General features: G+C 41.1%; 1 protein-coding gene across 2 annotated transcripts in view; it reads right to left on the bottom strand.

Moving 5' to 3' along the window:
• Window positions 1-13,700, bottom strand: part of LOC148020861 (3'-5' exonuclease-like) — a 92,366-nt gene that overhangs the window by 62,042 nt on the left and 16,624 nt on the right. For both annotated transcript variants that reach the window (XM_087698650.1, XM_087698649.1), the window contains exons 3-4: window positions 11,596-11,784; window positions 4,393-4,503 (exon numbers count right to left, since the gene is read on the bottom strand). In XM_087698650.1, coding sequence (XP_087554776.1) covers window positions 4,393-4,503; window positions 11,596-11,784 — 300 coding nt within the window. The remainder of the gene's footprint in view (window positions 1-4,392; window positions 4,504-11,595; window positions 11,785-13,700) is intronic.

The raw sequence follows: 13,700 nt of genomic DNA, 5'->3' as shown, positions 1-13,700 counted from the left end.
CTTGGCTTTGCCAACTTCTACAAGATATTTATCAAGGATTACTCAAAGATAGTCACACCACTCACCAAACTCACAAGATAGATGATGAGGCCAAGTATCAAAGGCGTCCACAATGGCAAGGAGTTCTTTGTCATGGATCTCATAGTTTATCTCTAGAGGGGAGAACTTTCTTGAGAGGAATGCCACTTGATGCATATGACCATCATCTCCATACTGAGACAAGATGGCTCCTAAGGCATAGTCTGATGCATCGGTCTCCAAGAAAAATGGCTTGGTAGGATCTGGGTGGACTAGGATTGGAGCAGTGGTGAAAGTGATCTTCAGGGTCTGAAAGGCCTTCTTGGCTTTTGAGGTCCATGAGAACTTTAAGTGTAGCCCATAAACTTATCATCTATACATATCACAAAAGTCTAGAATACTTTGTGACAACCTGCATCCTTAATCGAAGACAATCCCACTGCAGTAACTTCTTATCTAGGTTTGACTTTGTCATCATCTATCGCCCACGATGCCAACAAGGCCAATCAAATGCTTTATCAAGAAGATCCTACGTGGCACCTAAGAAGGGAGAAGAAGCTTTTGATCAACAACAAGCAATACTACTCAAGCCAAAGCACCTCCAGCTAGCAGCCATCTCCAATTGTCACCAAGACAACCCTACCTTGGTCCAGTTAATCCATGAAGCCTAGCCGCATGATGATTTGACCAACAATGTCAAGAGAAAAAATAAAGAGGAAAAAGAAAATGAAGTTTGTGAGTTTCAAGAAACTAATGGATAGTTATACTATAAGGATCTACTTTACATCCCTCCAGGAAAGCCGAGACTCCAAGCACTCCAACAATGCCATGACACCAAGCAGCATGACACTTTGGAGTCAATAAGACCTTAGAGCTTATTTCAAGAGATTTTTGGCGGCCGCACATGTGGAAAGAAGCCAAGGAATATATAAAATCATGTGATATCTAAAACAGGGCCAAGGTACCTTGTCAGAAACCACATGGCCTCCTGCAACCCTTGCCCATTCCAACGCGTCCTTGGTCTTCTCTGTCCATGGATTTCATAACAGATCTTCCCAAATCAGACATATATGACTCTATTCTTGTTGTGGTAGATAGGTTCACAAAAATGGCACATTTCATCCCTACTGCCAAGACCATCACAGGCGCAACTACCGCTAGACTCTTCCCACACAACATCATCAGCAATCAGGGTCCCCAATTCATATCTAGTTTTTGGAAGAACCTTTGCAACCTCCTTGGAGTCCAAGTTAAGTTATCCACAGACTGATGGTCAAACAGAATGGGTAAATCAAGTCTTGGAACAATATCTCTGTTGCACCATCAACTGACATCAGAATGATTGGTTTGAGCTCTTGCCCTTTGTAGAGTTTACTTATCATAATAGTATCCATGCATCTACCAAGAAAACTCCTTTCTTTGCAAACTATAACTAGCATCCAAGGATGGATATACATCTCTCCAATCAAGTAAAGAACCCTGCGGCCCGAGATAAAGCTCAATACCTAGCAAATATACACCAAGAACTCAAGCAACAAATCCAAAAGGCTCAGAATCAGTTCAAGCACTATTCCGACCAGTATCATCTCCAACATCCAACATACAAAGTTGGTGATAAAGTATGGCTACTCAGGCATAACCTCCAAACAACAAGGCCCTCCACCAAGCTAGACCACCAAAGAATTGGATCCTTCACTATCGTAGCCTAGATCGACCCAACTGCTTACTGGCTCCAACTCCCCAGCACCATGAAGATCCACCCAATCTTCCATATTTCCTTGCTCGAGCCATACCATAGCTGAGTAGCTCACCACTAAGGGGGGAGAGATCTAATCCCCCACCACCTATCCAGATTGAAGATCATGAAGAATTTGAGGTCGAGCATGTCTTAGGCTCGAGGGGTGTGTCAAGCTTGTCGTTGGTGCCAAGCATGCCCAACAAATCATTATTATTGCTGGTCATGAGTGGAAATCAGCGATAAAATAATAATTTTCAAGTGAAGAGAGAGAAAATAAAGCCCCAAATAATGATAAACCACTAACAGAAGAGTTGCTGGCCACTTCAATGGAGTTTTATAATGTGAAAATAATGCCTTTCTCTTGCTATTTTCCTACTGAGGGGAGAGAAAAATATGCTACAACTAATAATGTGGTAAAATAAAATAGTACCCGAACAAGACGGCAATGTAATATGCTAAAATCAGGGATTAATGGCTTAGAGTGCACTTATAATGCGAACAAAAACAAAACTTGAGAAGAGTCTAACAATAAATACACCCAAATAATAGAATTTTTCTTCAATGTCACGGAAAAAACAGGACCAGCAAAGTATTTGGTACAAATATCAAAGCTAGAAAGTTGCAATTAAAGTCTGAGTTAAGTCAAGAGTGGCAATTTATCTATTAATGACTATGCATTGAAGATTAAGAGCATGGTTGAAGCTCTTGGATCTATTAAAGTACAATTAATGATGATGATATGGTGGCTGCATGTTTGGATGGCTCGGGCGAGTACAAGCAATTCTAAACCTCCATCAACAAAAGAGACATCATCCTTGATTTTGCACATCTAATATCTAGAGAAACGTGCTCAGATTCTAAGGCCTAGTACTTGAATTTCAGCAGCAAAATTTGGAAGATTTCAAGGGAGTTCAAGAGGCCACTACCCAGCATTGAGTTTAGGACTAAATTTGTCACTCTTGCAGCATAGTTAAGGCCAATCCCCAACCAAATCAAGGGGCAATTTGATTTGAAAGGCTTACTAGTCACTTGTGACAACAAGCAGCTTTTGGATAGTGAAGAAGATCAGAGGAATCTTAAGAGTACTTCATCCGATTGCAATTCAAGTTAACGAAATACCGCAAGGGGCGCCAGTTTTGGGGCCAATAGGCTGTCCATTGTCAAGGTTAAGTGATAACATTTCAATTTCGATTGATATAAATTCATTACTTGCTGTAATTAGTGTTAAATCAAGTCATCACCACCCTTTCCCAAAAAGGAAGGCTGATTTCAACCTCCCTTCACTTGCAATAGAATTTCCTCATCTACAAATAGTAGGTTTTCCTACAAACTCTTATAGAATGGGCAATTTTGGACTTGTAAGCTCCATATTAAATGTGCTTTGCATCTACCAACTGGCAAGCCATCTCTATCCCTAACCTGCCTAATCCAAATAATTTGGTCAGTTGTCAATCTCCTTCTAACATCTCAACAACTCCTGCCACACTCTCAAGCAACTATGAAGGAAGCAAGAGTGGTAGGACGAAAATAAAAACTGTTGTTGAACTTTGTAAGATAAAACCTGGTTTTCTTTTTATACATTGAAGTAGACCTTTTACTGCCTCATTGTCTGATCTGGCTTTTGTCTTTGCAAAAAGAGAAATAGAAAGCTAACTGGCAGCCAATTAGGTCCCAATGGGCCCTTTGCATGGCTTCCTACCCTCTAGCTTTTGCAAGATGATGCCACCAATGGACAAAATATCATATACTAAGAATATCACTTTGACCAGAATTCAGTTGGTACTTGGTTTGGTTTTGGCAAAGACCATGTCCTTTGTGTTACATGCTGGGAACTAGAAGAGAGACAAAGACATTCCATATGGGATTGCCCCAGGGCTCAAGAAGTATGGAGAAGAGCCCTTAGGATGGTGTTTCATGGCACAGCAGAGTTTATGATGTGACTTGGGGGTTGGTTGCATGGACCACAGATAGAGCCCTACCATGTGGATGTAAGGACGTACAGGGGACTCAAGCCTATTGCAGCTTGGGGCAGCTCTTGAGCAAGAATACCATGCTAGATTTTTCACAAAGTGTGGACTGAGGGGCACTGTCATAGATGGGAGATCATAGCTACCATCAGTGCTTGGTATCTTTGGGCTGCCAAATGTAACCACACTAAACATTTGTTGAACTTGGACTGAGACTGTTCATACGCTTGAAGGGAGATAGAAAAGGATAGAGCAGTTGTTTTTTATGGTTGTTGGGCTCCACTTGCAATACAATTTCCTCATCTACAAAAAGTAGGTTTTCCTACAAACTCTAATAGAATGGGCAACATTAAACTTGTAAGCTCCCTTACAGGTCTGTTTTTGTACTTTGCCTTGGAATACTTTGTCCTGAGGGGATTTATCGATAGAATCATTCTTCTCTCAGAAAAGTAATTAAATAAATATATGACCAGAATTATCATTTATCCAGAAAAAGTCTAAATAGGTGATTCTTTGAGCCCAATGGTCTCCAAACAACTACACAAACTGAAAAGCATATCAAACATAAAAAGGGTGCCAGAAACTGCAAAGACAGCTGTTCTTATGAATGATCGGCAATGCTATGGCCTGCATGCCTTTTACAGAGAATTTCAATTATTAAAGCTTCACCTGATAAAGGTAGAGGGATGCAAATGCATCCGTAGCAGCATACTGCAGCTGAGCCTCAGACAATTCCGGCGCTTCCCAATTACCACATCGGATCTTCTTATTCTTGTCTAGCTGCAAGGATTCAGCAGAGCTAGAACATTATTTCAGTTGCTAAATAATAGACAAACCTATTTATTATAATTATACTTTCAGGAGTCAAAACCATTCTCAAACATACATACAAATACCAGAAAATTATAAACAAAAGTGTTTTCCCAATACTAATTAAACTACACATGGCACAAGATCATTCTCTAAACTTTCTTTGGAGACTTTGGAGAAGACCATTGGAGAGTTTCAGGCCCGAGAAAGTGACCATATTTATATTTTTGAATGCCCACAAGTTACTACTCATGCAACTTGTCTAATGAGAGGCCACCCTTTTTGGTTCTCTTCAAGTGCATTTGAGACTGCTCCCTGACAGAGGAGAGACAATAGTCGGCACTTTCTTGGTTATCCACTTCTGCCCCTGCCTTGGAATGTGAAGAGGATCCACACAACATTTGCCACCAAGGTATCTTGAGACTTCATGGTTCTCACCATCAGGTACTTGCATGTCATCATGAGAGTCCAACTGGCTGTCCAACCTGTCTGGTTGATAAGCATTATTGATAATTACATGGGGTGTTAGCAATATAAATGCTACTTGATAAAAGTGCTTACTCCTTTTTCCAAAGAGAGAAAATAAACACCTCAGCAAAAATTGAGGTAAATCTACATAAATCATTAGAAAAGTAATACAAAACAAAATGGGAAAGTAGAATTCTGCCAAGGTGGCCACTCTCCAGGCATAAAGGTGGTTTGTAACGTAATGCCCACCATAAGAGGTTATCCGAGGTGGAAGAAACTGAGAGATTTGTAGTGATGGATTAGGTACGAAGATCGAGACAATTAGTCGTTACGTGCAGCGAGAGACAAAGAGAGTGGGTGAGATCAAAGCAGAGTGTGCAAGATTTTAGGTACAATGATAAGTGAGTACCTTTAGGTTTTTAGATAGATATATATGCATAAGTACAAGTGCTAAGGATGTGTTCACACCCGAGCACATTTAAAGGCACGAGGCCTTTATTCCCAACAATCTCCCACCTAAAGGCAATGTGCCTTAAGAGGAGAAAAGATTCAGCTAAGTCTAGGTATATACAAAGCTGAAATACATATATCTATCCAACTCCCATCATCTGTCAGCAATGAGCAAACCACTCTGCCGCTGGAAGATCCTTCGTGAGAAGGTCTGCAAGGTTATCATCTGTATGCACTTTGACAAGCTCAATGCTCTTGCTATCACAATGGAGAACAAGTAACTCTGTGATGCCAAGCTCTCCCACGAGACATGAAAGCGCCTGGAGATCCAAGAGACTACTCCTCCTGTGAAAGTAAACACATACCCAGAAGTGGACTTCCTACAATCCGCATAACCAGCATAGTCTGCACCCGTAAAGCCAACAACAGATGCCTTCTGCTTCCCAAAGCAGATGCACAACTCCTTTGTGCCTTTGAGGTATCTCATAATACCTTTCACTGCATCCCAATGCTTCTTGCCAGGGGTTGCAATGTATCTACTAACCACTCCCACTGCAAAGGCAATGTCAGGACGTGTAGCAACCATAGCATACATCAAACTGCCAACAACTGAAGCATATGGTATCTTGGCCATTTCAGCCTTCTCATCATTAGATCAAGGGCTGTCCTCTGCACTGAGTTTCACATATGGAGGCAATGAAACCCCAATTGTTTTCCCCCCCTCCATATTGAAATGCTGCAAAACCTTGGAGATATACTCATGTTTCTATCTCTAAGTATTCGCATGCCAAAAATGTGATTTGCATCACCAAGATTCTTCATGTCAAAGCTGCCATGAAGACTTTGCTTCAGTGAGTCCAAGGCATGAGTATCCCTGCTAGCAATTAGCATGTCATCAACATACAAAACCAAGATAATCAGGCTGCCATCTACTTCCTTCTTGGTGTACAAGCAGTGATCCACTTAACTTCTATGAAAGCCTTGAGACTGCATGAATGTATAAAACTTATGATATCATTCTCTTGGTGCTTGTTTCAACCCATACAAACTCCTTTTGAGTTTGCATACCATCTTCTCTTTCCCTTGTTCAACAAGCCCTTCAAGCTGCTGCATATATATGTCCTCATGCATATCACTATGTAAGAATGCAGTCTTTACATCCATCTGTATGAGCTCCATATCTTCAGCTGCAACCAAGCCCAAAATGGTTCTCAATGTAGTCATCTTGACTACAGGAGAGAAAATCTCATCAAAGTCAATTCCATGCTCTTGCTTGTATCCCTTTGCAACCAATCTTGCTTCGTACTTTGGTGAGGAACCAGAAGTGACCATCTTGTAAACCCATTTGCATGGAAGTGTTTTCTACCCTTTAGGCAACTGCACCAAATCCCAAGTGCCATTTTTCTCAAGAGATTCCATTTCTGACAACATGGCTTTATACCATTTCTTGCTGTCCTATTTGTCCATTGCTTCCTTGAAGCAAGACGGTTCACCACAGTCTGTCAACATGACATAATCAGCCACTTATTTTGCACCAGGAACAAATCTATTGTTTGTTGGCTGATCCAGCAAATTTCCATTTTCAGCATGCTGTCCTAGCATTTCAACCTGCAAATCAGCATTAACAGCTTGCTGTCCTAGCTATTCCTGCACATATAGTGACTCATTATCATGGGCAATAGCTGGCTGATCATTTCCAGCATCATTTTCTGCATTTACAGGTTCATTTACAGCAGGTATTTGCTGTTGTACACCGGGCACATTTTGCTGTCCAAAAGGTATTTCTTCCCGGAATATAACCCTACGGACCTCCTCAATCTTTTCGGGCTATTTGTGCATGCAATCTTCCCGAAAGATAACATCATTGCTGCATATTACTTTCCTTTTCTCGGGATCCCACAATCTATACCCCATTTCACCCTCATCACCATATCCTAGGAAAATGCATTTACAAGAATTTGGCTCAAGTTTGTTGCGTTTTTTTTACGAATGTGCACAAAAGCCTTGTAGCCAAACACTTTCAGGTGAGCATATGAAGGTGGCTTGCCCGACCATGCTTCTTGGGGAACTCCCGCCCCCCCAAAGACCTACTTGGTGGACCGATTAATCAAGTGTATGGCTATCATAACAACCTCTGCCCAAAAACCATGGGGTAATGCAGCATGAGAGAGCATCGTACGGACCTTATCCTGTATGGTCCAATTCATACACTCTGCAAATGAGGGGCAATGAGCTTCCTCTTTATCCCTTTGCTGTCACAAAATGCCTGAAAGGCCTTGGACACATATTCCCCACCATTGTCAGAGCGAAAACAATTAAGTGTCTTAGCTGTCTGATTTTCAACCAATGCCAAGAATTTTTTAAACTTGTCAAGCCCTTCATCCTTGCTACATATACGGTAAACCCATACCTTCCGTGTAGCATCATCAACAAAGGTGACAAAATATTTCTTTCCCCCTAAAGATAATCCTAGCATCTGACATATATCTGAGTGTACTAACTCTAGAGGAGAAGATTTCAACGAAACAAACTTTTTATGAGATGTCTGTGCATGCTTGCCATAAATACAATAATTACAATGCTCAAAATCAGCATAACGAAGACAAGGCAAGTAACCCAAACGAGAAAGCAATTTCATTCCTCCTTGACTCATGTGTCCCAACCGGCCATGCCACAAAGAAATACTTGGCTGCTCGGTCACGGCAACAACATGGTCACGCAAACTAGATACATGAAGTGGATACAAAGTATCACTCTTGCAACCTCTGGCAATAACCCTAGATCCCTTATACATCTTCCATTTTCCATCACCAAAGGTGGTATCAAAACCATCATCATCTAGCTGTCCTGTGCTAATCAAGCTCTTTTTGAGCTGAGGTACATACCGTACATGCTGAAGTGTGAAGACAGATCCATGCTGAAACAACAACTACACACTACCAATACCTGCAATGTCACATACATAGTTGTCCCCAAGATGGACAACACCATGTCGACCCCCTGTATAGGTAGAGAATCACTCACGATGAGGGGTGATATAAAAGGAAGCACCTGAATGGAGAATCCAGGTATGCATGTCATCACATCTGTATCTGCAAGTAAAGCATGTGCACCAAAGTGTAAAGAGACAAAGAGTACGTCACTCCCACTATCATTGTCATGAGTGACTACATTCACCACTTCAATTTTTACACTGCTCTTCGTAGGCTGACTGTCCTTCTTCTCTTCCTTGCTATCATCTGTCTTCTTGCCCTTTCCTTTCTCTTTCTTCTATTCGTAGCAGTCACATTTAAAGTGACCCTTCTTGCCACAATGATGGCATTCAACATCTATGCCACGTGATTTACTGCGTCCCTTGCTATCTGAATTCCCTTTCTACTCTGATCTGTCCCTAGTATGCAAAGCACTGGAAGACTTACTAGATGCATTGTTCTACTAATTCATTTCTTCCATGAGTAGAGCACTCTCTACATCAGCATACAAAAGGATCACATTAGAATTGCTCATAGCAGTCTTGAATGTATTCCAACTCTCTGGTAGAGTGCAAAGCAAGAAAGTAGCCTTAAATTCCTCATCAATACTTCAAGGCAACCAACTGGCTGAAAATGGAGTTAAACTCACTCAAGTGAGTAGACATTGTTGTACCCTCTTTCATACGCAAATCCATAAGCTTTTTCAGCCAATACACTTTGCTTGCAACACTTTTCTATGCATACAGTTCTTCCAATTGAGTCCATATAGCATATGCAGAATCCAAACCTTCAATGTTAAACAGCAAGGCATCAAAAATCAATAGCTCGATGGTTAACCGTGCAAGCTCATTTAACTCATCCCAATCTTCATGTTCCATGTCTGCGGGCTTTGCCCCTTTGATTTTAATCAGCTTTGCCTGCTTCTTTTGCAACAGGATATTGTAGCACTGTTTTTGCCAAACTGCAAAGTTATGTGCTCCTTCTAGCTTCTTTATGTGCATGAGATTACTGTTGTCACTGCTGCCAGCCATGATTTTCAGCCCAAATGTGACCAAAAAATCAGCAAATGCAGGCCCAAACTGTCACCCAAGTGACCAAGGTACAAACAAGTACCAGACAGCAATAAATGACCGCGTAGAAGCACAGATTTCAGATCTGTAATTAAATTTTCAGAAGTACCAAACCATGTGCTACAGCATTCCACAACTGATTACAGCTGTTCCAAGGGCATATACATCACATTACATAAGAATTCCCAAATTTTAGCTGCAATTTCTGTTGTACATGTACCCACGGGCATAAAATTTGACACACACGGTCTAAAGCCCCAAAATTTTTGTGCTCAAAGCATCAACCACACATCTATATTTTCTCTGTCGTGCATAGAACAGGCCAATTTTGCCAAAATAGAGAAATTTCAGCAAAACCCCCAAATTTTACCAAGTGTTGATGTCCAAATTGCGTGGAATTCAACCTGCATATACATAAAATGACCAAATGCTGCACAAATTTTGCCCAAATTGCACGGGGTCCAATGTGCATCAATGTCAAGAAATTGGGTAAATTTCAGCCCAATTTGTGCTTGTACATGAAAAGCCCCAAATGTCGAAGGCAAGATGTCACAAAATTCCTGCAATTTCTGAGACAAATTGTCTTGTCCTACATCACAATCCCCAAATCCGGGAAAAGCCCTAAATTTTCAGGCCAAGATTGCACAAATTTTAGTGAAATTGACTCATCCAAGAAAAATCTCACTTGCATTTGAGAATCCCCAAAAATTTCCTGAGGCCTGCACATTCAATGTCTGCAATTTCTGGTCCAAAGAACACTGCAATGTGTGTCGGGCACAAATTTGGGAAAGCCCCCAAATTTCAAGACACAGACTTGCCTTCTGTGCTTTCAGCCCGACACACAGGTCGTCAAGAACTCCAATTGTTTGCTGGTCTTGTCAGATCTCGAGAAGCACACAGAACCTGATGGCTCTAATACCAGTTTGTAGCGATAGGTTACGCACGAAGATCGAGATAGTTGGTCGTTACGCGCAGCGAGAGACAAAGAGAGTGGGTGAGAGCAAAGCAGAGAGTGTGCACGATTTTAGGTACAATGACAAGTGTGTACCTTTAGGTTTTTAGATAGATATATATGTGTAAGTACAAGTGCAAAGGATGTGTTCGCACCCGAGCACATTTAAAGGCACGAGGCCTTTATTCCCAACAAGATTCTGAAAGAAAGGCCTCTCCACTTGCTCATGCATCTATAAGCCTCTCTAAAATCTATTCCATCAGCACCCTGCACACACTCCATTTGTGATGAGAAGTCAAGAATGGGAATAGTGTCCTATGAACCACAAAGAAAGAAACCCCCTAAATATCCTCAATCCATGGGCTGGTCATTTAGCTGTGACCCAAGCTACTGCTTTATACGTCACAACTATGGGTACTTGTTCCTAACACTCCAAAATGGTGGTAAAATGGACATGGACATTTTTATATATGACACCCCCTCTTGGTATTAAACACAGTGCTCCACGTTGTTACTCCCTCTTGGCTTGCTCTCATCTTGGCATCTTACTATTAAGTAAGGGTATCATGGTGACTTAGTTGGGTAACTCTTGAATAGTCATAGTTCATGAATCATAATAGAGTTGCTCTTCCTTTGTCCTTGTCTTTGTGCATTGCACATTGTCCTTCATCAGTTACTAATTTCCATGTTTGGTGACAATGCTACTACTCTCCCCCTCTTTCTCTCCCTTTCGCCTTGGAGCCAACCACATTCCCAACATAGCAAATGGGAAACATGGAAGAAGCATGAGAAACTAGAACGTGATGTCATGAGCTGAAATATCACAATACAATAACAAGGGTGCACCCGAGTGCACTGGAGGGGATTGGTTGGGTGGTGGCGTGTGGGGGAAGAAGAAGAAGTTAACTTCCTTAATTACCTTGAAATAATTTAACCAAGAACCATTTCGCAAACTTCGACCATTACAATGGCATGCCTTTACAAGCAATGCTAAAAAACCATTTTACATTTTTTACAATAGTTTACTCACATTGACCAAACTTACGAAGAAGTCAATGACTTCGACACAATACTAAGTAGTCCACATTGTACATTGGAAAGATAGGAACATCCACTTTTCTATCTAGCATAAGAAGGGTACTTAACTAACCAATTTACCAAGAACCTCATTTGTAAGGGAAGCCAAACTCCTCCTAGCTGGTCCTAGCTTTGATTCTGCAAACATAGCAAGATCTTCAACTCCTTGCACATTAATGTGGTAGTCACTACGTAGCTTTTCCGCATCATCTTTGGCACCCAATCCAACCTTGACAAAATTTGCTTGTTTAGGAAAAATGGACTGGCCTACTCCGTAGAATAAGAAAATGAGTTTTGAATCAAGTGCTTTAAAGAATCAAGATCATCATTGCTTACAATTACCTTGTTGTCATTAGATACATGCAATATATATGACAACAATAAAAGAAATGATTTCATGTTGAGAGTTATCCTTCCAATAATGCACACGTTTACAATTAGTGCACAAACAATTTCAGATTCATGATTGTGGAATGATTATATGCCATAAGCACAATGTTTCACATCACAAACAATATATCATCTAATCTACAAACATGTAGAATGATTACATGCTATATGCACAATGCTTCACATCATAGACAATAAGTCATGTAATGCATAAACGATTTCACAGTTATTGCTACAAAATGATTACATGCTATATGCACAATGGTTCAAATCATGTCTATAAGTTTGGATCATGTCATCTTATTGATCATATTCATTTGATTTATGGCTTTGTACCCCCTGCTACTTGATGGCCGTCCCTCAAACTAGTCATGGAGTCCCCACACCAGCACCACCTAGGCCAGCTCCTAGTCGAGAGTCAGAGGCTTTACACATCACTACTACAAGCTGGCACTACACAGAGAGGGGAGATCAGTCTCAACTCACCAATTTCTTCCAAACAGTGATCACACACACAACACCAACACAAAGACGGGTGACAATCCAAAGAGTTGAGGAGATCAAAGCAACACACCGCCACAAATACAGGGGTACTAGACACAAATGCTACATTAGAGAGAAATGAGGGAGATCCGCCAGTGACATGGGCAGCAGAGCTAACAGAGTTGAGGGCCTAGTACAGATGCTACCCTCATATTGTTTCATCCGAAATGTATGATAGTCTATCCACCAATCTTGACTGGGTGGAACTAGATAAAGGGATATCATTCAACCACAACTAGACCATCTTTTAGCATGTCACACTTTGATATCTAGTGGCGACCACCATTGTACATAGTTTTGTCTCATAAGCCGATTTTGGCCTCAAAAGATGCTAATATATCTCTCTTTCTTTCTTTCTATCCCGCACTTCAAAGTGCTAATCTTTTCTATATGCCTAATATGAGGACCAATAGACTAGTCATTCAAACCCTCAAGTTTCCTGAAATTGTGCTGAATAAGAGTGAAAAGCCATGAGTCACATTTCCAACATGTCTCCATTTGGTCATTTTGGCATCGGGAGGTGGGGTGAGATGGAGTAAGGCACATGAGCAAGACCCTCTCTTGGCTGCCATGGGTAGTACTTGACCACTTGTGGGTCTGCTTGAAGTTGGGATTAGGAGAAGGTTTAGTGGGATTACTCTAGAGCTTGGAATGGCAGTCCTCATCCACATGATCTGGGCGTTGACTGCATTACCTATTCTTTTTAAGAAAATTATGCCAAGCAAGTTTACAAAGTTGGGTTTTGCTTCAGCAAGGAGTCGCCCTTTTTAGGACTTCCCTTCCAATCTCGGAAGTTCTGCTTAGAAAAAGAAAACACTAAAGTTCCCTCTAAAGATAACAAAGGAGACGAATTCTTCTTGTGGACTTGGTCATGGAACCACAAATAACACTGAAGCTAACACTCACAGTTGTAAAAAGTCTGTAAGGTGGGCAATAAGATGGATTGTTGTAGAAAATTGAAATAGATAAGGGGTAGCTGCTGAGGGATTCGCAAGTAAACACCTATATTCAGTCTACTTGCATTTCAAATTTTACCCAATTTTGTAGTTCATGGTCAAGATTTGATACATCTAGTTTGGTCCCTCACCACGTAGCTGTCACTGAGATGACTCCATGATCTAATGCAAGGGGGAAAGGCCGTAGTTGAAAATGGAGTTCCGATAAAAGCCCTTCCATCAACTTGGTGTTAGTTGTATCTTTTTGAGCCTTCATTCACAGAACTAGAAAGAGTGAATAAGTTACAAA

Source organism: Lygodium microphyllum, chromosome 18, assembly GCF_053477565.2.
Source record: "Lygodium microphyllum isolate KBCC chromosome 18, Lygodium_microphyllum_v1.1.10, whole genome shotgun sequence".
In the NCBI taxonomy this organism is placed as follows: domain Eukaryota; kingdom Viridiplantae; phylum Streptophyta; class Polypodiopsida; order Schizaeales; family Lygodiaceae; genus Lygodium; species Lygodium microphyllum.
This window is presented reverse-complemented; position numbering and strand designations above follow the sequence as displayed.